The 26,274-nt window shown below is 49.1% G+C and overlaps 1 protein-coding gene across 1 annotated transcript in view; it reads right to left on the bottom strand.

Annotated features, from left to right (window-relative positions):
• Positions 1-25,820, bottom strand: part of CLMP (CXADR like membrane protein) — a 95,557-nt gene extending 69,737 nt beyond the window's left edge. The window contains exon 1 of the mRNA XM_006105422.3: positions 25,703-25,820. Coding sequence (XP_006105484.2) covers positions 25,703-25,814 — 112 coding nt within the window. The 5' untranslated portion in view covers positions 25,815-25,820. The remainder of the gene's footprint in view (positions 1-25,702) is intronic.
• Positions 25,821-26,274: the final 454 nt, after the last annotated feature.

Raw genomic sequence — 26,274 nt, 5'->3', positions numbered from 1 at the left:
ATATGCAAGTTGACCATCACTCCAACGCACAAGATGGCCGCCCCATGTGGTCAAAGATGGCTGCCCCCATGTGGACACAAGATGGTCTGCAGGGGAGGGCAGTTGGGGGGACCAGGCCTGCAGGGGAGGGCAGTTAGGGGTGACCGGGCCTGCAGGGGAGGGAAGTTAGGGGTGACTGGGCCAGCAGGGGAGGGCAGTTGGGGGAAACCAGGCCTGCAGGGGAGGGAAGTTAGGGGCAATTGGGCTGGCAGGGGAGCCATTAGGCATCTATCAGGCTGGCAGGGGAGTGGTTAGGGGGTGATCAGGCTGGCAGACAGAAGCGATTAGGGGCAATCAGGCAAGCAAGCGGTTGGGAGCCAGCAGTCCTGGATTGTGAGAGGGATGTCCGACTGCCTGTTTAGGCCCGATCCTTTCATGACCCAACAGTGCCTAAACGGACAGTCGGACATCCCTCGAGGGGCCCCAGATTGGAGAGGGTGCAGGCTGGGCTGAGGGACACGCCCCCCCCACATGAATTTCATGCACTGGGCCTCTAGTTGAAAAATAAAATAAAATCACAGCTCTATAAGTCTAAACTTTTACAAACCTTGTCCCTCAGACTGAGATCATTGCACACTTACACGCTCTTTCTACTACAATATGCTAACTTGGATTTCCCTCCAAATCTAGTTATTTGGGACTAGGAAGTGGTTTGAAAATTTTCATGCTATGCACAATGGGAAGTTCCAATGGTGTCCTTCTTATCTGTTCAGGGAAGCAAGATGGTTAAGAGGAAGGAATGACACAAGCAGAGCTCAACTGGTCTAATTCACATTCTATCCTGCTCTGGCTCCTTCTCCATCTGGATACTAAAGCACGGCCTCCTGAAATGTCACATTTCACAGCTACACCTGCCACCGAGCCGATTTGTTAAGCATGAAAAAATAAATAACAGCCTCCCGCGTGCCCCTCCTTTTGAAGCCATGCCTGGTCTCTGGAGGCTCTGCAATGGCTGACCCCGTGGCCGTCCATGTTCTGAGGCCCTTCTGTCTCAGAGGCAGCGTCCGAAGGTCCTTTATGTTCTCTATTTTTCAGGCCCCCATGAATTCCCTTTGACTTAGAAATTAGAAAACTCTCAGTTTAAGACATTTAACTCCTACCCGGTTACTCAAGCCAGCATTGTTTCCCTTGGCTTAAGCCATGTGGTGTGTGTTCGTTGTGAAACATGATAGTGTGGTGTTCAGCTGTTGAAAGTACAACCAGCGATCTGGGGGAAAAGGCTCCATCTTGCAAAAGTGGTAGTTTTTCCTTCATCTTTCATGACCCAGAAATGTAGCGGGAAGCGTTTTGCTTTGGCTTATGATTTACTTGGGCCATTGCATTTGTTGATAAAGGCCGCACGCTTGTGAGTCTTAGTTGCAAGTGAAACAACTCAATGGATCCCGAATTTCCAAGAAAGCTTCAGAGGAAGATGTTTGCCTCTGGAACCTTCATAAAAAGCCTACTCTGCGGGGTCACCCTGCGTCAGGTGGAGACTTCGAGGCTCATGGGTGTTTGACTCTGAGGGAAGGAGGAACATCAAGACGTTCTCTCGTGCAGAGATTCCCTAACTCTAGGGAATACACTGTGCTGCTGGTCCATGGTTAAATTCTAGTAGCTTCTTAGGGAAGGAAAAATACAGAGGCTGGAACATGTATGGCGTAAAGTGCGATAGCAGTGAAGTCCTTAGAATGGTGCCGGGCCCAGAGGTCACCTTCAGGGAGCGCAGCTATGTACACAGAGCTGGTCGTGTACGGCTGCCCACTGCTCTTTGTTATTATTGTTGTTGAAATGCCCCTTCTTTTGTAGGAATAATTTTAATGGCAGGATGGTAATTCATATTTTTGTTTAATATCGATAGCCACAATATCTAAAAAGTGGGCCTCTGATTTTATGCCCACATTTATTTTTGAAATTTTACTAGTTCCTGAAATCTAAACGTCTGAAAAATGCTTTAAAACTGAAAAACTAATCTAGGCTTGCCTATACTCAAATATAATGTTGTCCAACCCATAAGTGGATTCCTTTCTGAGTGACCTAAGGAATCTTAATCCCTGGGCCTTTCCATGTTTGTCCACAAGAAGCAGATAACTCCGCGTGGGAAATGGACCGGTGGCCACAGGCACCATGCGTTGCAGACTTCTTTCCAAATGGGACTTGCCCCCTCACCTTGCTCAGAACCATCCTGTCGCACTCCACTGCCTATTCTCTCCTGGCTCATCAGCACCTTCTGGAACTACTGGAGGCAGGAGCTACGTCTCCCGAGAGACGGCTTCCCAGCGAGCGACAGTGGTCGCCTTCCATCCGTAAGCCACGTCTGTGAGCCACACCTCAGCTTTGCTGGGAGTGAGCACTGTACGGAAGATGGTGCATGTACCTCCTTGGCGCATGTACAGCGCAGGATGAGAATCACCATTTGGGGTGTATGCGGTGCACGGGTACTTCCTGCGGACCCGGTGGGAGAGACACCAGGCTACCACCACACGCAGCTCTGGTTCCTGCTCTTTGGGGAGGTACACAGCTCTCCCCTGAGGGCAGGCCAGGGCGGGTCTTTCACTCACTTGTTCAACAAGTGCCCTGGCTTACTGTGTGTTAGACACCCTGTGGGAGGCAACCATGGGTCAAACCAGGATCATGCTGAAGAGAAGTTACAGTCCAGAAGTGAGAGAAGACATGTGCTTGAAAAGTTATATTTCAAAGGGCAGAAGGTGGTCGGTGACATATGGCAGGCTTGTGGGCTATGGAGCAGGGACTACTTCAACTGAGGGCAGTGAGGAGGGTCTTAGGGCGAAGGTGGTGTTTAAGCCGCTTAGCTGTCTTAGAGCGAGCTTTCATCTTCACCTTTAGAGTCCTTTCCTAGGCATCCTGACTACTTTGGGGTGTTCCTGCTCCCTTTAATGCAGCGTGTATTTGGGGGAGGAGGTGTCAGGACAGAGAGGGCGGCTGGGAAGCTGGGAAGTGGACGCTGACCCCGTGCCTCCCGCCCCCGGGCACCCTCTCCGAGGCTCTCCTTCTTGCTGAACTGAGAGCCCTAAGAGGCTGCCTGAGCTGGAGGACCTGCCAATTTGATGCCATTTTACTTAATTTTTCATCCCTAAGAGCTTGCTGGTTAATTTCTTCTTAAACCCAGATGCAGACTTCATGGGAACGCAGAGAAGCCAGACAAGACTGGAACTATGGGCTCTGGCATCAAGCTCAAAAGGAATCAGAAAGTGCAAAGCAGTATGGGAGACTGGAGGAAAGGCAGGCTGACGGCTCCTACGCACCTGGATGTACAGAGCCCAAGACCCTTTGGTGTATGGGCCAATGCCCTAACCACTTAGCACACCGGCCAGGGCAAAACAACATTGTCTTTGAAGCTGACTGGCCATCTCTCTTGGGGCACTTAAACCCCTCCCTGTGAGCCTCAGCTGCTGTACTGTAAAATGGGGATGGACACTATGCACATCGGGGTGTGGTTGTGGATCTTCCATGAGTGACATGTAGGTGAAAATGTCCAGCACAGTGACTGTCACATGCATGTCTGTAAAACACCTCTGTATAAACTGGAGGGCCCTTTGCCTCCACGACGACTATGACATTTACCAGGCTTGTCCCCTTGGTTGCTGGCAGTTTCTGGGAGGGGCAATTCCAGCGGAGGGTGAGGGCTTTCTCAGAGGGCACGGGCCTTTGTAAGAACTGAGCGCCCGCTGTTTGCTCAAATGAATGGCCATCTTCCAGAAGCGGGTGGATGGGGGTGAGGGAGACAGACAGGCTGCAGAAGTTCCCACCAGCCTACACTTCATCCTCTGTGTCAGGAGGAAAGAAGCGGGGAGGGTGGGAAGGGTGGGAGCTCGCTTGTAAGTAACCACCTGCTTTTCTCTTGCTACTTTTAAAATTCTCTCTGTCTTTAACCTCTGTTTCTCGCTGTGTCAGGCACTGTTCTAAGCACGAAGGACACAGCAACCAACAATACAAACTCCAGACTCGCAGACACAGACAATAGACAAGTGCATGAACAGAGGTTAAAAAGAACATGTCAGGACATAAGTGTTAAGGAGAAAATTTAACAGGGGGAGTAGGTGACCAGGCAGAGGCCCTGGTTAGACTGGGAAGAGTGGGGGTGGGTGGGGGTTCGGGAAAGGACTCCCAGAGACAATATCTGCACTGAAGCCTGGAAGGCAAGGAGCCGGCCTTACAAAGGTCAGGGAACGAACACTCCAGAGTGAGGGGTAACAGTGCAGACCCGAAACGGGAGCGACCGTGGCGTCTCCAGGGGCAGGAGCTGCACAGGGTCCGAGCATGGGGCATTCTAAGTGCCAGGGAAAGGGAAAGCAGGGGACGGAGGCCTGGGGGAGCAGGGAGCCTGGGGGAGCAGGGAGCCTGGGGAGCAGGGAGCCTGGGGAGCAGGGAGTAGCAGGGCACAGGTGAGAGGAGCCACGTGGTGAAAAAGTCCAAAAGAGAGGACCACCCGGAGCCCCCAGCTGCCCCTGTGCAGGGTGAAAGCCAAGCCCAGGGAGCACTGCCTGAAGTCATTTTCAACACCGCCCCAGATTGGCCTGTAAACTAGAATGTGAGTTATTTCCAAGAATAACTATTTCACAACCGTCCCACCCCCACCCCCTAGTGTCCTTCCCCTCCCCCACCTCCATGCTCCTGCCCCCACCCCCGCACCCCTGATACAATCCCCTCAAGTGATTACGTCACACATCACTCACAGTCTTGCTCCACAGGTCGCCAAGAGCAGATCTTGCACTGAATGACTACCTTTTCATCAAACTCCCATTTCACTTCCTGCCTGCACCAAACATTTTGGCATTTAATTGCATTCTGTTTGACAGCCTTCACTACTTGTTTATCCTTCTGTCAGCCTGATGAGCGAGGTCTTGGGTGACGCAGGGCTCCACCCCCACCCCCAGTGCCCAGCACACAGGCAGGAGCTGCTGCCAAATGGAAACTGTACCCTATCACACCCCCCTGCACCAGCCCTTGCGATCCCAGGGAAACAACCCGCACAGAAGAAACTATACACCAGCCCGGTCAGACATGCACCCCGAGCAGGAAGAGGACGATGTGCCACCTCGGGCTCAGGGGCCGGAGCTCACAGCAGAGGCAGCTGTGTCTGGACCAGCTCTCACCGAGGAAGGTGAGGGACGCACACCTTCCCTCCAGGCCTGTCTCCCGCTTGGGCGGCCTGGCTGCGGAGCTCTCCCTGTCCCAATGGCATTTTAAAAAGAGATGGAACAAAAAAACATGCAATTTGCATGGAACCACAAAAGACCCTGAATACCCAAAGCAATTTTGAGAAAGAAGAATAAAGCCAGAGATATCCCATTCTCCGACTTCAAATTATACTACAAAGCAACAATAATTAAATCAGCATGGTATTGGTGAAAAAACAGACAGACCAATGGAACAGAATTGAGAGCACAGAAATAAACCCACATGTGTATGGGCAAATACAGGGTGAGAAAAAAGTAGGTTTACAGTTGTGAGCATTGGAAAACAGAGTTTATTCTTGTATTATTGTTTATTAATTATTGTATTTACATATGAACAACTGTAAACCTACTATTGCCCAACCATCCTATATAATAAAAGGGTAATATGCAAATTGACCCTAACAGCAGAAAGACTGGGAATCACTGGTCACTATGACACACACTGACCACCAGGGGGGCAGACGTTCAATGCAGGAGCTGCCCCCTGGTGGTCAGTGTGCTCCCACAGGGGGAGCTCTGCTCAGCCACAAGCCAGGCTGATGGCTGCCAGTACAGCGGTGGTGGCGGGAGCCTCTCCTGCCTCCTCAGCAGCGCTAAGGATGTCCGACTGCAGCTAGGCCTGCTCCCCGCTGGCAAGTGGACATCCCCCGAGGGCTCCTGGGCTGCCAGAGGGATGTCTGACTGCCAGCTTAGGCCCAGTCCCTCAGGGAGCGGGCCTAAGACAGCAGGTGGACATCCCCCAAGGGGTCCCAGACTGCGAGAGGGCATAGGCCGGGCTGAGGGACCCCCCCAACTGCACAAATTTTTGTGCACTGGGCCTCTAGTATAATCTACAATAATAAAAGCGTAATATGCTAATTGGACCGGATGACCTTCCGGACGAAGCTGGGGCTGCGAGGGAAGCCCGGGTCCCAGGTGGCTGCCGGTGGCCAGAGGAAAGCCTGGGTCCCGGGTGCCTGCCAGCGGCCGGAGGGAAGCCCGGGTTCCGGGTGCCAGAGGGAAGCAGGTGCTGGCAGCCAGCGGAAGGAAGGCCTACTCTTGCATGAATTTCATGCATCAGGCCTCTAGTTTTCAATGAAGAAAAAATATACAAGGAGGGAAAGTGTCTTCAATAAAAGTTACTGGGAAAATTGAAAAGCCACATATAAAAGAATGAAACAAGACAGCTATTTGTCACCATATTCAAAAATTAACTCACAGTGGCTCAGAAACAAATTACATAGAAGAAAACATAGGTACTAAACTTATGGACTTTGGTCTTAGAGAGGATTTTATATTAGTAAATTTGATCTCAAAGATAAGGGAAGTAAAAACAAAAAATAAATGAATGGGACTATATCAAACTAAAAAGCTTCTGCACATCAAAAGAGACTATCAACCAAAAAAAAAGGCAACCAACCAAATGGGAGAAGATATTTGGAAACAACACCTCTGATAAGGGGTTACTATCCAAAGTATATAAAGAACTTATACAACTCACCAATAACTACAAAAACAATCCAATTAAAAAATGGGCAGAGGACCTGAAGCAACACTTCTTGTAAGAAGACACACAAATGGCCAGCAGATATATGAAAAGATGCTCAACTTCACTAGCTATTAGGGAAATGCAAATCAAACTACAATGAAATACTACCTCATCCCTGTTAAAATGGCTACTGTCAACAGGACAAGTAATAACAAGTGTTGGAGAGGCTACGGAGAAAAAGGAACCCACATACACTGAGTACAACCACTATGAAAAACAGTATGGAAATCAGAAAATTTAAGATTAGAGTTACCATATGATTGGGTAACTACCTGAAAAATCTGAAACATTTATTTGCTAAGATATATGTACCCCTATGTTCTTTGTCAAATTATTCGTGGTGATCAAGACATGGAAACAACCAAAGTGTCCTTTGATAGAAGATTGGATAAAGAAGATGTGATACATACACACAATGGTATAGTATGCAGCCATAAGAAAAGATGAAATATTGCCACTTGCAACAACATGAATGAATCTTGAGAATATCATACTCAGCCAAACAAGTCAGATAGAAAAAGTCAAGAACCATATGATTTCATTTACATGTGGGGTATAAAACTGAAAACAGCAAATGAACGAACAAAAACTCATAGACACAGACAACAATATGGTGGTTACTAAAGGGAAAGAGGATTCAAGAGAGGTAGAAAAGAGAGATGGGAGTCAAATATATGGTGAAGAAAGGAGATTTGACTTTGGGTGGTAAAAAACAATGCATTTTACAGATGATGTACTATTGACTTACACACTTGGAACTTACATAATTTTATTAAACAACTAGAGGCTTGGTGCATGGATTCGTGCACCAGTGAAGTCCCTTGGCCTGGCCTGCACCCTCTTGCTATCCAGGACCCCTCGGGGGATGTTGGACTGCCGGTTTCGGCCTGATCCCTGCAGGTCAGGCCGAGGGACCCCACTGGTGCATGATTGGGGCTGGGGAGGGACTGCAGGAGGGCTCCAGGGCATGTCCGGCCCATCTCGCCCAGTCCCGATTGGCCAGATCCCAGCAGCAAGCTAACCTACCTGTCAGAGCATGTGCCCCCTGGTGGTCAGCAGGTGTCATAGCGGCTGATCAGTCAAACAAGCGGTCGGACACTTAGCATATTAGGCTTTTATTATATAGGATGTCACCCCAATAAATTTAATTGATATTCTAGATTAAAAATGGTGGCGGAGTAAGTGAAAACTACACTGACACTCTTTCCAGGACCAAACTGGAAATACAACTAAAATACAGAAAAGCCACCCTGAAAAATCAACTGAAGACTAGCTGGAGAGAACCCTGATAACCTAGGATGGAAAGTGGAGACCACATAGAGACTAATAGGAAGTTCAGAGGTGCAATCGGGGTGGCCGGGCTCCTACAGACAGCAATTGAAGTTCTGGAGAGATCTCTCAGCTGTGGGGGGTTCCCACTGAAAACTCTTGGGTATAAACCCCAAGTTGGGCTCCCCAGCCCAGAGAACCATAACTGAGAAAGGAGCCCACAGAACATCAGGCTGTGAAAAGCAGCAGGGTTGCTGTCTGCCTGCGGGAGATGGCAGGAAATGTAGGCACACTCTTAAAGGGGCAATGCTCAACATTTCATGTGTGGCCACTCACCTTGGGCTCCAGCAGAAGGAGGGCACTGGAGCTGTGTGAGGAGAGTCCAGGGTTGGGGGCTTCAGGGTTGGATCTTGGAAGGCAGCCACTGCAGTTCCCTGTGCTAAATCATTCCCTCACACTGTGGAGGACATCATTCTCTCATGGACCTTTGCTATCCAGGCGGTTTTTACCTGGGGGGAAGGTAGTTGCCCCACCATGTTAAAAGACGTCTCACCCCATTCTGTGGTCTATAGCCAAATGAAGACTCAGAAAATAACAATCAGACTGCAGGCATAAATGGAACTCTGGAGGCTTTGAGTCTTTGCCTGATCTACTTCTGGGCCTGGAGCTAGGAAAAGCAGAGCCTGGTGCATACCTTGGTCCTTTCCAAAGGCACCCAGTTCCATCAGAGGGAGTCACAAGTTGTGGATTGCTGATAGCTCTGAATAGAAGTGTAAGGGCCAGTCACAAACACCATTTGACATTGTCCTGTACTAGAGATTGGAAATCATGGCAGATCCACCTAATACATAGACCAAACCCAAACAAGCAGACAAAATAGGGAGAGAGAAAAAAGAGCCCCAAATAAAAGAACAAGAGAATTCTCCAGAAGAAAAGCTAAACAAAATGGATATTAGAAACTTAACAGATATAGAGTTTAGAATAATGATGGCAAAGATGCTCAACAGCATGAGAAAAGATATAGTAACTATGAAAAAAGACCAGTCGGAAATAAAGAATGACATAGCACTAATAAAGAATACATTGGAAGGAATACACAGCAGATTAGGGAAAGATGAGGATTGGATAAGTGAATTAGACGAGAGAGTAGGAAAAAATTACTCAAGCAGAGAAACAAAAATTAAATAAATAAATAAATAAATAAAGGAGGACAGCATAAGGGAGCTGTGGGACAACCAGAACTGAAAGGTAACAATATTCACATAATAGGAGTGCACATAATAGGAGTGCTAGAAGAGGAAGAAAGTGAGCAAGGGATAGACTAGAGAATGTGTTTGAAGAAATAATGGCAGAAAACTTCCCTAACCTGGTGAAGGAAAAAGTCACACTAGTCCAGGAGTCACAGAGAACTCCAAGCAAGAAGAACCCAAACAAGCCCATGCCCAGACACATCATAATTAAAATGCCAAAAATTAAAGACAAATAGAGAATCTTAAAGGCAGCAAGACAAAACTCATTTGTTACTTACCAAGGAGCTCCCATTAAGCTGTAAGCTGATTTCTCATCAGAAACTCTACAGGACTGAAGGGAATGGCATTAAGTACTCAAGGAAAATGGAAAGCAAGGATCTGAAACCAAGATTATTACATCCAGCAAGGTTATCATTCAAAATAGATTATGAAATAAAGAGCTTCCCAGACAAAAATAGGCTAAAGAAGTTTACCGCCACCAAACTAGCACTGCAAGAAATGCTAAAGGGACTGCTGTAATGAGAAGAAATATACATATAGAGAAACATAGGCATTCAGAATTAAAATGGCAATAAATAAGTACCTATCATTAATAACCTTAAATGTAAATGGATTAAATGCTCCAATCAAAATACATAGGGTAGCTAAATGGATACAAAAACATGACCCGATTATATACTGTCTACAAGAGACCCATCTCAGAACAAAAGACACACATGATGAGAGTGAAGGGATAGAAAAAAATTCCATGCAATTAGAAATGAAAGAAAGCTGGGGTAGCAATACTCATATCTGACAATATAAACCTCAAAGTGAAGGCCATCACATGAGACAACAAAGTTCACGACATAATACTAAAGGAATTGCTCCAACAAGAGGATATAACCCTGGTAAACATATATGCATCTACTGTAGGAGCACTTAACCATATAAAAAAAATTCTCAGGGGAATTTTATCAAACATCCAAATAAGAACTAAAACCTAGACTCCTCAAACTATTCCAAAAAATCCAAGGGGAAGGGACACTTCCAAGTTCTTTTTATGAGGCCAGCATTATCCTAATTCCAAAACCAGATAAAGACACTACAAAGAAAGAGAATTACAGGCCAATATCCCTAATGAACATAAAATCCTCAACAAAATATTAGCTAATCGGATCCAGCAATATATTCAAAAGATCAGACACCATGACCAAGTGGGATTTATTCTGGGGATGCAAGGCTGGTACAATATTCACAAATCAATAAATGTGATACACCACATAAACAAATTGAAAGACAAAAAAATCACATGATCATATCAATAGATGCAGAAAAAGCATCTGACAAAATCCAACACCCATTTTTGATAAAAATTCTCAGCAAAGTGGGAATAAAGGGAGCATAAGTCAACATGATAAAGGCCATATATGACAAACCTACAGCCAACATCATACTTTTCCCCTAAGAACAGCAACAAGACAGGGATGTTTGCTCTCACTACTCTTATTCAACATAGTACTAAAAGTCCTAGCCAGTCCTAGCCATAGCGATCAGATAAGAAGAAGAAATAAAAGGCATTTACATTGGAAAGGAGGAAGTAATTGCAGATGACATGATATTTTACATAGAAAACCCTAAAGACTCCACCAAAAAACTTCCAGAATTAATAAATGAATTCGGCAATGTAGCAGGATACAAAATTAACACCCAGAAATCAACGGCTTTTTTATACACCAATAATGAATTCTCAGAAAGAGAAATTAAACAAACAATCCCATTTACCATTGCAAAAACAACAAAAAAATTAAGATATTTAGGAATAAACTTAACCAAGGAGGCAAAAGACCTGTACTCGGAAAACTACAGGATGTTGAAAAAAGAGATACAAGAAGATATAAACAAGTGGAAGAAAATACCGTGTTCATGGATTGATAGAATCAATATCATTAAAATGTCCATACTATCCATAGCAATCTACAGATTCAAGGCAATCCCTCTTAAAATACCAACAGTATATTTCACAGACCTAGAACAAATACTCCAAAAATTTATATGGAACCAAAAAGATCCCAAATAGCTGCAGCAATCTTGAGGAAGAAGAACAAAGTTGGAGGAATCACAATACCAGATATCAAGTTATACTACAAAGCCACTATAATCAAAACAACCTGGTACTGGCACAAGAACAGGCACATAGATCAATGAAACAGAACAGAGACTCAAAAAATTGACCCATGCCATTATGCTCAATTAATATTTGACAAAAGAGGCAAGAGCACACAATGGAGTCAAGACAGTCTCTTCAATAAATGGTGCTGGAAAAATTGGACAGGTACATGCAAATAAATGAAACTAGATCACCATCTTACACCATATGCAAGAATAAACTCTAAATGAATAAAAGCCTTAAATGTAAGCTGTAAAACCATAAAAATTCTGGAAGAAACCATAAGCAGCAAAATCTCAAACATCTCTTGTAGCAATACGTTTACAGATACATCTCCTAGGGCAGTGGTTGGCAAACTCATCAGTCAACAGAGCCAAATTTTTAACTTAAACTATATAGGTAGGTACATTGTTATTAACTTAATGAGGGTGCTCCTAAGCTGGCCTTTGCTAAAAACGTCCTCAATCTGATTGAGGTACGTTCGCTGAGGTCGACCCCTTCCAACTCTCCCATCCACACTCATCTTGAATACTTGTTTCGTCTATCTCCTTTCGTTCATCCTCTCTATATGTCCAAACCATCTCAACATACCTTTCTCAATCCTCGACACATCTTTCACTCCACAACGTTCCCTAAAATTAACTTAATAAACTTTACTTAAAGTTTTTTTTATTTTTTATTTTTTTATATTTTATTGATTTTTTACAGAGAAGAAGGGAGAGGGATAGAGTTAGAAACATCGATGAGAGAAACATCGATCAGCTGCCTCCTGCACACTCCCTACTGGGGATGTGCCCGCAACCAAGGTACATGCCCTTGACCGGAATCGAACCTGGGACCCTTGAGTCTGTAGGCCAATGCTCTATCCACTGAGCCAAACTGGCTAGGGCAACTTTACTTAAAGTTTTAAGTCTTAGTTAAACTATAGGTACGTTGAATAAAACTTGATATCATACTTAATAATGATATTATTTATTGATAAAATTAAATTCCTTACAATTTACCTTACAATATCCATAAAATTAAGTCATGACCATGACTGACAAACACTAATGTGAACAATGGCCTTGCATCTCCTTGGAAAGTTTGGGTAAGTCAGGTTTGTATGTTGTTGCTTTTAATTTTAGGCACGATTCCAGGTTCTCATCAATAAGACGACTTCTCAATTTACTCTTGATAAGGTTCATGCTTGAAAATGATTGTTCGCATAAACATGTAGACCCGAATAAGGAAAGAACAGCAAACGCTAGTTTTTTCAGTTGATTATATGAGTCAGGAATACTATTCCAGGTGTTAAAAATCAACATATCTTCCTTCTCCAGGTCTTTCAAAGCAGACCACTTGAACTGTGAACTAAGTTCACATTTGTTTTTCTCCAATATTTCTATATCAGCACAAAGATGTTCAAATTTCGAGCTCCTCAGTTCTTTGTTTTTTAAATCCAGCAATTGCATTTCAAAGTTGCCAATGTCAATATTAAAGGGAGAAAAATTTAATTCTGTTACAGTAGCATTAAGAGGTTTTTTAATAAAGGCTAATGTCGCTTTGCTGTCTCTGAGTTCCTGAAACCTGTTGAGAAAACTTCCCTCATATTTAAAAGTGTTGTTTTGAAATAGCAAATGTCAATATCAGAATTATTTTCTTGGCGATTTTCAACAGGCTTGGAAAGTAAATCAAAGTTTCTCTTTCAAAATCTTGAGCAAAAAAGAGGTAATTTGTTTTAGAATGAAATAACTTCTTCTAACATCAAAAAATGTTTCATTTTATAATAATAAAGCCACCAACACAAAATAATTATAATTCTTAAATTGATGACAAAAATACCTGTAGGATTTGCAGCTGGTTGGAAAAATACAGTCCCACTATCCTAGGACAAAGGAAACTAAGGAGAAAACAAACAAATGGGACCACATCAAAATAAAAAGCTTCTACACAGGAAAAGAAGCCATCAACAAAATGAAAAGGGAGCCCACTGCATGGAAGAGCATATTTGGCAATGATACATCTGATAAAGGGTTAATGTCCAAAATATATAAGGAACTCATACAACTTAACAAAAGGAAGGCAATCCAAATAAAAAATGGGCAAAGGATCTAAATAGATACTTCTCCAAACTGGACATACAGATGACCAAGAGACATGAAAAAATGCTCAAAGTCACCGATCATCAGAGAGATGCAAATTAAATGACAAGGAGGTATCACCTCACACCTGTCAGAATGGCTACCATCAACAAATTAACAAATGACAAGTGCTGGTGAGGATGTGGAGAAAAGGGAACCCTAGTGCACTGCTGGTGGGAATGCAGACTGGGGCAGCCATTATGGAAAACAGTATGGAGTTTCCTCAAAAAATTAAATATGGAACTGCCATTTGACCTAGTGATCCCACTTCTAAGAATATATCCTAAGAAACCTGAAGCACCAATCAGAAAGAATGTTTGCACCCTTATGTTCATAGTAGCACAATTTACAATAGCTAAGATCTGGAAACAGCCCAAGTGCCCATCAGTAAATGAGTGGATAAATAGCTGTGGTACATTTACACCATGGAATACTATGCAGCAGTAAAAAAGAAGAATCTCTTACCTTTTGAGTCAGCATGGATGGATCTAGAGGGTATTATGCTAAGTGAAATAAGCCAGTCAGAGAAAGACAAGTATCACAGGATCTCACTCATATGTGGAATCTATGAACAATATAAACTGATGAACAAAATAGATCCAGAGACATGGAACAGACTGCAGAATCTCAGAGGTAAGGCGGGGGAGGGTGAGTTGGTGGGAAGAGATCAACCAAAGACCTTGTATATATGCATGGCACAGACAATAGGGTGGTGAAGGCCTGGGGCAGGGGTGGGGGCTGGCTAGAAGGGGTCAATGGGGGAAAGGAGGGGCATCTGTAATACTTTCAACCATAAAGATTTAACTAAAAGATGATATTCTAGGAAGAGGTAACAGGTACTAAGTACTCCTGTAAAGAGGTGATCTCTAATTTTTTAGCTTTCATCTACATTTTACCTTTACTACCTTGTTTGTTCATGTGTCCACTCACTCATCCATCTGCTAAGTATCTAATATGTGCCCAGGCTGCCGGGCCTGGGCAAACCCCAGGTGGTTAATTCCCGCTCTTGCTGCCGAGTTATGCTTCAGTCAGCACCAGCTGTGCTAGGCTGTAACTAGCCTGGTTACAGACCACACGGCACTGTCCCCTCTCACCGTCCACAGGAAAGACAGAGAACCTGCTATAATATACGTGGCACAGGCTGTTCCAAAGACCTGAGCGAGATGCTGTGGGTGCAGGTGGGTGAGCAGTGCCCTCCCCCGGAGCGTCAGGGAAGGCTTCCCAGATGCCACGAGAGGCCCGTGGTCTTGTGGGGGTGGGAGCTGGTCAGGGAGCCGTGATGAAGACACAGACGGGCCAAAGGGCAATGTAGGGTCCAGGTGTAAAGGTGGTGAAAAGCAAGGGGTGAGGCCTGAGGGACCACCGGGGGGCAGAGCACTACCACTAGCAAAAGTGAGAGAGAAGGACAGAAAGGAGAGAGGCAATGCGGGGAAAACGAGCTTCAGAGTTCACGCTGCTCTCTGTGTATGTGTCTCCATTTCTCTCCGTGTTTCTCTCTCTCTGTCTCATTTAGTGCCGGATCTGAGACGAGCAGTAGGAAGGTCGAGCTAAGGTGGGAGAAACTGTCACTGGGTCCCTCAGTGGTTGGGAAGCGGGGGCGATGGGGGTGGGAGAGGGAGGGGGGAGAGAGGGGCAGGAGGCAGGGACTGTGGCAACAGCATGAGAGGCAGTGGAGCAAGAAGGCCGCTGCAGAGAAGTGGCCCCATTTCCAGCCTCTCCTTCCTTGAGGCTGAGAGGTGGCCTGGCTGAAGGTTGCTGTGCTTCCCTATTGGCTGGATCAGGGGGCGGGGCGGGACTCCACCAGACAGAAGGTGGCGATCAGGCCATTGGAAACCCAGGCTCTACCGGCCCGGCCTGAGAATCCATTCTGAGTGGGAAGTCTAGGCTCAGAAACCCCGGACAAGCCTTCTGAACAGAGAGGGAAATCATACTCGTTGCTGTTTGGGTCAGTAGAAAAGAACAAATATTTTTCTTCTCACCTTGAGGTCTTCCTTTCCTTCCAGTTTAAAAGGAAATACAATCCAGCACATCCTGAGTGTGGGTGCTGGCTCACTGGGGGCTAGTGTTGGGCAGGACAAGCGGCTCCAGGAACATGGTGCATGCAGGAACCTGCACCTACCTCTGAGGCCGAGCCCCCGCACCAGGTGGAGCTGGTCCCTGAGTGGCCTCCATCTCTGTGTCACTATCTGCATGTCAGCCATCCGTCTCTGTATTCTCGCCTTCCCCGGATCAGAGGGGAAGCAACAGGCAAACTCAGCTCCCATCTTCCACTTTGCATATTCAAGCTATCTTAGCTCTTAAGTCTCACTTTTCTCACTTGCAAGATATTCTATATAATAAAAGGCTAATATGCAAATTGTCCCCTCGACCAGGCGTTCGACCAGGGGGCAGGGCTGGCTAACCACCCACAGTCCCTCCCCCACTGGCCTGGCCCCCAATCGCCCTCCCTACCCCGATTGGGGCCGGGGCCAGCCGGACCCCACCAGTGCACAAATTCGTGCACCGGGCCTCTAGTGGACAATAACACCTGCTCCACGGGCTGCTGTGAGGACACGACACAGGAAGTCCTCACACAGCCTAGCACAGCTGGTGCTGACTGAAGCATGACTCGGCAGCAAGAGCGGGAATGACCCACCTGGGGTTTGCCCAGGCCCGGCAGCCAGGTTGACCCAGGGACTGGGGAGCAGGTGGTAGAGAGGGTGGAGCCTGAGGAAAGAAGGCTCCACACTGGGATGTCGCCTTGGCAACCAGTAGACAGCATGCTGAGCGGGTGCCGAAGGGTGCCTCTTGCCTAGGACTGAATACCAGCTAAATTTCTCTTCCCCAGCAGCTGTGGACAGTGGGGCACAGATGGCTCTGTGGTGGACAGGGTGGGCACAGATGGGCCCTGTGCCACGCCTGGGGCCCTGGAGCAGGGCAGCACTCCCTGAGGGGCATTTGGAACTCACTGGCAGGGTGGAGAAGCAGCAGTGGCTGAAGCCCCAAGGCTGGCCCTGCTCTGCAAACACCAGGAGGGTGCTGACCACGAACAGGCCCTCCAAACGTGCAGGCTGGGCCTCTCCCAGCAGGAAGGAGAGGTAACATGCCCCAGGCCACACGATTATGAAGTGGCCGAGCCCAGCTTCAAAGCCAGGGGCTGAGGACCCAGGGCCAGGCCCTCCAGAGGCTGCTGCATGGCGGGTCCACCCGGAAGCCTTCCGTGCCTTCTGCTCATCCCTGAGAGTGATTGGAGCTAATGGGAACTGTCACTGGAAGGAACGAGAAGTGACAGGCTGGGCTGGAGGACTTACCGCTCCGTCTGAACGATCCGCACACACCCACGCCTATCCTTCAACAATGACATGATAAAGCAATTTCCCTCTCTGGGATTGGTCCTCCCCTCCCCCACACCCTCCCAACAAAAGAAAAAGTAAGACTGTCAGGGGCTGAGTCTCAATTCAATACAATGGGTTTCTTCTAAAACAGGAAGTTCCTTCTTGGATTGATCCTATTGGCCTTCCATGTGGACAAATACCATTAAAACCCTGCGTGAACAGACCCCCACTCTTAATAACTGAGAGATGCCAATTCATTGATATGTCTCTTTTTCGCTCTCATTTTTTAACATCGCACGAGGGGTGAGGAAATGGAAGTAGCTATTTCGCTGGCAGGTTGTGATGAAGAATGAGACCATAACTCTCAATGGTCTCCTGGAAGCACCTGGCTGAAGGCCAAGGCTGCACACCCGGAGCTATCCGCTCCGACGATGATGCGGGTCCGCCACCCACCTCACTAATGAATGCGCAGGTGCCACGAGGGCCGCAGGACAGACCCCGGCAGACCCGCAGCAGAGATGGCCCCTCCCCACACGGCAGCTGGACGGCAGTCGCCTCCTCCGCCGGGCTCCTAGAAACCTTGGTACTTTCCCGAATGCAGCACTTTCACAACCAGTAACTCCTTTTCATAACCAGGTCACATCCACGGGGCGGGGGTGGGGGAGTGGGGTGGGGGGGCGGGTTCTGAGACGGCAGAAACCCTGCCTTTGGAACAGCTGGAGTCTCAGAGCCTCGCACAGGGCCGGAACTACAGACGGCAGGTCCCTTCTTAACTGGTTTGTGAGCGAGAGGCCGTGAATGCAGTAGACAATGTTACAGCACACGCGTGAGAGCTAAAGATGACGCTAAACGCGCGAGCAAGGAGCTGCCGCCGCCACCCTGGAACAGAATGAGCGCAGAGAACTGCTCCGTCTCAGCTCAGCCATTTCATCCTCTGGTGTTGCTACCTCTACACCTCCCTCGTTTTCCTCTTCGTCCTGCTCTGTCACCTTTAGAGACGGAATTCCTCAGGCCCCTTTATTCCTGGCTTCAAGCAACCGCCCTGTTCCACGCTGACAGGGAGCCACCTGAGGGTGCTCCCACGCTCTCGCCTCAGGGCGCACAAGCCCAGCGCTCTCCCCCGATTTCTACGGGAACAAGGGGTGAGTCTTGTCACCACCAGACTTTGGCCGAGGCTGCATGCACGTTCACTAACAGAATAAAGTGTTCTGGCTTCAGCCTCCCTCCCCATGTTGGTCGATATGGTGCCAAAGGAAATACATTTATTTTCCTGAACTCGGACAGCTAGGAAGCTCAGATAACTAACATTTTTGTACTTTTTGCTAGAGTCTGCATTTGGTGGAGGGGGTGGTGGAGAGGGGGCAGGAGTCAAAACTGCTGAGACAGGACTTAACTAGAAGGAGTGACCGATAGAGCAGGCATGCCCGATCAGACCCGCTTGCCACCCCGGGGCGGTGGCAGTACAGGAGCTCCTGCATCGGACTCCACGCAGAGCAAGGGCTCCCAGCAGCCCTGAGAGCGACAGGAGTCTTCTGACTAATCGGAGGAACGGGTAATCCCTGGATGATATATGGAGACACTCTGCGTTATAAACAGTCACTCACTCAAACGAACCGTTCCTGGGCCCTCTGAGTGGCGTGGGAGGAGGTGCGGATAAATGCTCTGTTTTCCCCTGTGAGGTGTATGGGGTGAGACCCTGTAAACCAGGCCTCGGCCTCCGCTGCCCCCTCCGTGGTAGCACAGAAACCTCACCTTGAGAACAATGATGTGCCTCCTGGAAATGGAGAGCAAATGGTCTTGGATGCAAGTGCTGGTTGGTGTCCTGGCTCAGCTGTTTACGAACAGGGAAACCTGAGAATCTCTGAGCCTCAGTTTACTTATCTGTAAAATGGCTTAAGAAGGACATTGGCTCTCACAGAGTGACTTTAGGGTGAGATAGGCATGTCAACGTACTCTGTGAACTGCTAAACCTTGTGCAAATGTGAGAAATGACTTCTGCTGTCACCACAGTCCATGCAATCCTCTCTCAGGTGCTACAAGTGAACTAACAGCGTGCAATTCACATTTCAAAACCCAACCACAAGTTCAAGTCTCTGCAAGGGACCCAGTAAGCTGTGCACTAATGGGGACACATTATGACACATAAATTATGCCCTAATTTTAAGATTGAGAAACGTGCTTAATGCTTATAAATAGTTTCACACATCCGGCCCTCCCTGCAGAAGTCGATCCTGGGTGTCCCTGCTCGGGGATGTTTGTAGGTAACCCGGTAGCTCTCCTGCAGGTGAGGTCCTGTTGGTATTTCAGCTACTAACCCTCCTGGGCAGGGTCTCTGGCCACCCTTCTGATCTTGAACGAGGTTCCCTGGCTGACAGTGCCGTTCCGGGACGGAGTCGCTACTGCTCTCTTCACATTAGGTGTCAGTCCTTCTGGCTTCGTTAGTCACAGGTTACTAATTGCCATGAGTGGACAAGTGCCTGAGACTATCTAAGTAAGGTGACACCTACGTGCTTCCAATCACAAGCGCATCTAGACCAGCCCACAGATTTCCAGAATTTAAAAACACCCTCAGAGAATGTGAGTGGTACAGGAAACCTAAGATAACCTTAGTCTGATAACCTCGTTTTACAAGAAAGAAAACAGCACCTGAGGATCCGAGTGGCATGACTTTCCCAGAATAGCCCAGCACCATTAGGAAGGAGCCAGAGCTACTGAGTCTCATTCTGCTCCTGGGAGGCACATACCCCCACCCCTGGGTGTCCTCTCTTTCCTGAGCGCAGCAGCCATCACACAGGGCACTGCAGTTTCCAGGATTTCCAGCTATGATGGCCAAACTGAGATGTTACGACATCTGCCCTATTTTTCAGGCAATTTCTCAACATAAAAGCCAGTGCCAATTATTCAGCGTTTGGCTCATTTAATGAAGCTTCTGAAGAGCAACTGTAATCTCCCTGAGCTGAAAAGGACAGAGAGGTTTTCTATTTCAAGAATGTTTGATTGGGCATGCCGTGGCGTTAGGGGTCTAGTCTGGCCCTCTTACTAAGCTAGCTGTTTAACTCTAGCCGAATCTCTCTGAACCATCGACTTACATAGTCCCTTAGCTTTCCCCATTTCTGACAATCTTTGACTTTACCTTTTAAAAATGTCTGTCTAGGTCATCATCACTAGGTGCACTCATGAAATATACTCATTTATGCACACTGCTCAGCTGAGCACAAGACAAAAATAGGATGAGACAAGATATGTGCCTACTGGGAATCTATCATTATTATGACCATCATCATTAACGTGGGAAGATGAGGCAAGGACATAGAATCCTACTGAGACCCGTCATTAAACTACAGGACTATGCATTCAAGCCTTCCTTAAACTCATTTTCAGGGAGAAAGCTCCGTCCCATCTTGGCAGAAGTTTCAATGAAAATGTCTATTGTTAATCTGGTAGTAACATACCCAGTATAACAAACTAAGTTTGTATGACAAATATGGTATCTGGTCCCCATCCATGTAATGTTCTATGTATAATTATATTTTAAATTTTTGTGACCTAGGGCACAGAAGAACTTTTTAAAAAATACAGTTTTATTGATTTCAGAGAGGAAGATAGAGGGAGAAAGATAGAAACATCAATGATGAGAAAGAATCATTGATCAGCTGCCTCCTACACACCCCCCACTGGCGACTGAGCCACAATACGGACCTGTGCCCTTGACCAGATTTAAACCTGGGACCTTCAATCCACAGGCCGACACTCTATCCCAGCCGTGGGCAAACTACGGCCTGTGGGCCGGATCCGGCCCGTTTGAAATGAATAAAACTAAAAAAAAAAGACCGTACCCTTTTATGTAATGATGTTTACTTTGAATTTATATTAGTTCACACAAACACTCCATCCATGCTTTTGTTCTGGCCCTCCGGTCCAGTTTAAGAACCCATTGTGGCCCTTGAGTCAAAAAGTTTGCCCACCCCTGCCACTGAGCCAAACCAGCTATGGCTGTTTTATTTATAATTTTAAAAAATATAGTCCTGATCCTATTTTTGTATTAATGGACAAGAAAGCACAAAACAAGCTGAATTAAAACTGGGCTCCTCACAATTGTATCATCCCACAGATTAATAATTCTTCAAATCTTTCACCTTTAAAATGTTCCAAAAATCCAATTATTTCAACAAATAGTTCACAAGCATTTAGTTTATGTAAGGTGTGGAAAGTGGAGCACGGGAGAATGAGACACGGAGCCGACAGTCTAACTGGGGTATTAGATACGCATTCACATCAATATGCTGCAAAGGTAGCAGAAGAGAAAGGCTACTGGGATTCCAAGAGAGGAAGGAATATATTCTGTTGGTGAAATCATGGATGGGCATTTGGAGGAGGTGGTATTTGAGGTGAGACTTGGAGGGTAAACAACATTTTGATCTGTAGGGGTGGAGAGTAACAGGGCACTTTTGGCAAAGGGATGACCATAAACACAAACATAGAACTGAAAGAAGCATGCGACATGGTTAGGGCACAAGAAGAAATTAAGGTTCTCTGGAGAGTTGTCTGGGGAACAGGGAGGAGAGGAGAGGAATGATCCTATATAATAAAACCCTAATATGCAAATTGACTTAACGGCAAAACAACCTGTCCCTATGACACACACTGACCACCAGGGGGCAGACGCTCAATGCAGCTCCCCCATGGTGGTCAGTGCATTCCCACAGGGGAAGCACTGCTCAGCCAGAAGCCCTGAGCTGAGCTGACCGCTGGCGAGCGCAGCGGCGTTGGCGGGAGCCTCCCCCACCTCCGTTGCAGGCGGTCAGTAAGAAGCGAGGGGTCCCAGACTGCGAGAGCCCTGGACTGCGAGAGCCCTGGACTGCGAGAGGGATATCTGACTGCTGGCTTAGGCCCAATCCCTAGGGGTATCGGGCCTAAGCTGGCAGGCAGACATCCCCCAAGGGGTCCTGGACTGCGAGAGGGCAAAGGCCGGGCTGAGGGACCCCCCAGCCCCAGTGTATGGATGTCGTGCACCGGGCCTCTAGTCTATATATATAAACCCCTAATATGCAAATAGACCAAACGGCAGAACAACCAAACAACCGGTTGCTATGACGTGTGCTGATCATCAGGGCGCGCGCCGGAACATGGCAGGCATTGGCAGCAGGCGGCAGAGTGCAGAACATGGTGGGCGTCAGCCATGGTGGGATGGTGGAGCAGGTGAGCGAGGGCGCCAGACCAAGGTGGGGCACCAGTTGCTGTCATTGGGGTGAGCCTCTGGTGGTTACTGAAAATTCTTTGCTCCCACATGCCATGGTCCTGCCCAGCGCTCGCACCTGCTGCCAGCACTGGCCCTGCTCGCACCCGCAGCCAGTGCCAGAGCCGCCACTCGCACCCTCTGCTGGCACCCGGTGCCGGTCCCGATCTCTTGGTGCCGTCAGTGGGTGGGAGTGGCAGCTGCTGGCCCCGACTGCCCCTGAGGGCTTCTCCACCTCCACCTGCTCCTGAGGGGCGATTGGGGCAGCAGCCGCCACCTGCACCCACTGATGGCACCGGTCCCACTTGCACCCGCTGCTGGCACCTGCCTCAGTCACTCCACGCCATCAGTGGATGCGAGTGGGGCCGGTGCCGGCAGCGCATGGGAGTGGCAGCAGCAGGAGCGGGGCTGCCGGCAGACAGGGGACAGGGAGCCTCAGTGGGAAGGGCTGGGCGTGGGTGTGGAGAATGGGCCCCTGTGCCCATCACAGCCTCTTGGCCCACAGTTCCTTTCAAGGTGCATGAATTCGTGCACTGGGCCCCTAGTATTCTATAAAATCTTCAATATGAGAACGAAGTGTTTGTACTCAGTATTATAGGCAATGGAGACTAATAAATGTTTATGGAAGTGTGGAGTGAAATCATAGAATTATAGAAATTCTGAACTCAAGTTCCCTTCACCCCCATTTGATAGACAAAAGAGTCAGAACAAGAACCAAGAAAGCTTGCCAGATTCCTAATCCAAATTCTTTGCTTCATACCAGCTGTTCTACAAGGTTGCCCGTCGCAGTGTGCAGGGTAGAGAAGAGAGTCCTGGCAGGAGAGCAACGTGGCAGCTATTACAGAAGTCCAGGAGGAAAGCTCAGGTGGAATGATGAGGACCTGAGCTCCGGGGTGGAGCGGGGGGCGGGGGGGTCGTCGTTGGAGGGGTTGGAGTTTGGGGAGCCCATGAAGTCTCCCTTCCCTCTCCTCCATAGAGCTCATGATAGTGTTTTTTATTCATTCAGAGAGGCGGGGCATTTGATTTGATTCATTGGCAGATTGATCCTTGTTCGGACAGTGACTCTTTGCCCTCCCAACTCCCTCTCAAGACTGCATTCTCTAGAAAAGAGAGGCCAGAAACCACCCCGCAGTGGCCAGAAGCAGCCTCAGAACTGCTCCTTCAAGGGATTAGTAGATAATTTTAGGATTCAGGCAACTCTGAGGGTTTTCTTCCTGGCTTGGCTAAGGGTGCTCAGGAATACCATGGCCCAAAGCCACTCTGCAAATAAGGGTCATCCAGCCCACAGGAGTGCTCCCCAAGGGCTCCGGCCCATGGGGGATGTCAGCGGCAGAGGGGTTCCTTCAGTGTTGCTCCTCTCAGATGCCTGTCTGTTTACCGACCTCATCTCAGGTCTCCTGCCTTGTCCCTTGTCCTGACCTTTAGCTCATCTCCCCTGTGACTTCTTACTTGAACAGTTTCATCAACTTAGAGCTTGGATGTCATGAGTCTGAGTCTGTGTGCCACAAGCATAGATGTGGAAAAGCTTCACAGCAGGCGTGAATGCTGAGCTTCTGCTGGGGCAGGATTCCAAGCCGGCAGTCCATCGTTTCCCTTCTACGTGGCTTTTAGTTTGTAAAGACAACCGAGAGAGAAATCATGAGGGGCAGCTTCTATTATAAAGACAGAGTACCAACCAGAGGCGTGATTACACACAGTAGTGAATCAGTGGCATCTTTTGATTCATGTGTTGGTCAGTTTCTCTTTCATGAACTAAGAGGCGAACCATCATCAAGGCCAGCCGATGTCAGTGACTGTGGGCCAGAGCCACCTTGCACTTTGTGCCCGAAGGTGCCACTTCCCGTCCCAGGCCCCTCCCGCAGGGAGGAGCACACCGACAGCTCCCGGTCCATGCACAGGACTCCTCTGGACGTCACCACAGAGAGCATCACCAAGAGCCTTCTGCGGTGACGGGAGGCGATTTTGTGAGCAATCCCTGGAGGCAGACAACCTACAGTCAAATCCCATCTCTGCTAATTATGAGCCGTAAGCAAGTTATCTGACCTCTTTCCACCTTGCTTTCTTCATCTGTAAAATGGGAATAAAGTGGGTGGCCAACAGAGTTGGCATAAAAATAAGTGCGTTAACAAGATAGTACATATAAAGCGCTCAGTATAACAAGTGCTTAAGGAATTGCCGCTGTTTTTAAGAAGGCAGCTCTGACGTTCGAGTCTCCTGGAAGCTTAGGGGCAGAGGCCCGTGAAGGTGGCAGAGGCGCTATCTAGAGATGCCAGCTGTGCTCAGGAGCAGGACTGCAACACCTGGCGGCACCTGAAAGCGCTCAGAGCACGTGGCTCCTCACCTGCCCCACTTGAGCAACAGTCCGGCCAGTCCACCTCCTTACCCCTCACCTGGCCCAGACAGAGGGCCTCGTTGGTTTGTAAGGTTTTAAAAACAAGGGGGGGGGGAGCTTTCTAGGCAGCTAGTTCAGGGTGACTTTAGTGCCTCTCCACCCTCGTTTGAGGTTCCCAGACATCAGGCCTGTCAGAGCCGGGGCATTTCAGGCCGTGTGGCCGTGGGGCTCGGGAGGGGCTTCGGACCCATCTGGGTCCTGTTCGGAGCTAAAGAACCCGAAGCCCCAGGTAGTGAATAGACTGTCTGAGGTAACCCCGCCTAGCTGGACCAGGACCCCCCAGACCAGGGCTAGTTCTCTGGCGGCCAGGTGCTCACTCTACCACAGGGGCTGGCTCCCGCCTTTCTGAATCCTGGCTGAGGTGTGGTCCTGTCTCCAGGTGAGACCGCACTTCGCTCCCGCGTAAGTGAGTTTTTTCCTTTTCCTGCCCGCTCAGGCCCTGGCATCTCAGACATTCACAGGCTCCTGGTCAGCTCCGGCCTCCCGCGCGCACAGCCTGGAGGTGCTGCCCCGCACCCTGCAGCCGCCCGCTCCGGCCGGGACCCGTCGGGGCCTCCGCGGCCTCTGGACTCGAGCGGGGTGACAGGGGCGCGGGCGGCACTTCCGTCGCCCAGAGCCGTCCTCTCCGTTCTTCTCTCCCATCCCTGCCCTCCGTCTGCTCCCCACTCTCTTGGCTCCCGCTCCCTCGGTCTTGCTCTTCTGCGTCGTGTCCCTTCCTCCGCTTTCTGTCCCTCCAGTCCCGTCCGTCCTCTCCCCTCGGCCCCGGCCTCCGGGCTCCCCCGGTGCCTGCCCTCCCCGCTCCTCCTCTCCTCGCCCGTCGCTTCCCCTTCCCTCCCGCTGACCCTGCAACACATCTGTTTCCAATCTGGGCCCTGGAGGCGCCTGTTTGAAACAAAACCCTCCCCCAGCCCTCAGGAACCTGGCACAGACTCCCGAAGAAACCCTCCCTCCCCCTGGCCCCCCGCGGCCCAGACCCCCCGGAGACCGACACCCTCCAAAGCGAAGACCCTCCGCCGCCAACGGTGCGCGCCGAGCTGGACCAGGACCCTCCGGCCCCGAGTCCGCCCCCGGCCAGATGTGCTCCCGCCGCCGGAGGCGGGAGAGGATTCAGGCTGGCTCCGGGGCAGCCGTCCAGCGCCCGCGTCCCTCCCGGACGCGGAGGTTCGCGGGTCCTCGGTCTCCCGCCCGGCCCCCGCCCCGCGCCCCGGCCCCGGGCACTCACCCAGCCAGAGCAGGAGCGGGGCCATCCCGGTGCGGAGCGGAGCTCGCGGCTCCGGGGCGGTGGGCGAGCCGGGCGGGGCGCCTGGGGGGTGCCGGCGGGGCGCCTCCGGCATGTGCGGCCGCGGGAGGCCCGCGCCCCGCGCCCGCTCGCAGGGGGCTTCGCGCGCCCCACCGGCCGGCGCCCAGACGGGAGCGGGGACCAGGGCGGGCGGGGGGAGAGCGAGGCGGAAAGGCGCTGCGGCTCCTGGAACACTTCTCCCTGTTTGTAAAGAAGGAGTGAAGAAAGAGGGGGAAAAAATAGAGCGAGCTGCAACCACATGGCCGCCTCCTCCCGGCAGCCCCTCCCTCCTCCGCCTCCGGCTCACTTTAGGCTGTGCAACTCATACACCCACATCCAGTTTGTATGGGTGTTGTCGATTTCCTAAGTGAGAGCGCTCTTGAGTCATGAAGCACGGACTGAATGCCCATTAGATCGGCAAATCGTCGATGCACATTTTGGGTTGCGCTAGCCTCAGTCAGCTTTGTCCTCACGCTCATCAAACTAGACTTCGTGATGTTGTAGATGATCGTCCA

This window comes from Myotis lucifugus, unplaced genomic scaffold, assembly GCF_000147115.1.
Source record: "Myotis lucifugus unplaced genomic scaffold, Myoluc2.0 scaffold_684, whole genome shotgun sequence".
In the NCBI taxonomy this organism is placed as follows: Eukaryota; Metazoa; Chordata; class Mammalia; order Chiroptera; family Vespertilionidae; genus Myotis; species Myotis lucifugus.
The sequence above is the reverse complement of the archived record's forward strand: the minus strand, read 5'-3'. Positions and strand labels throughout refer to the sequence as shown.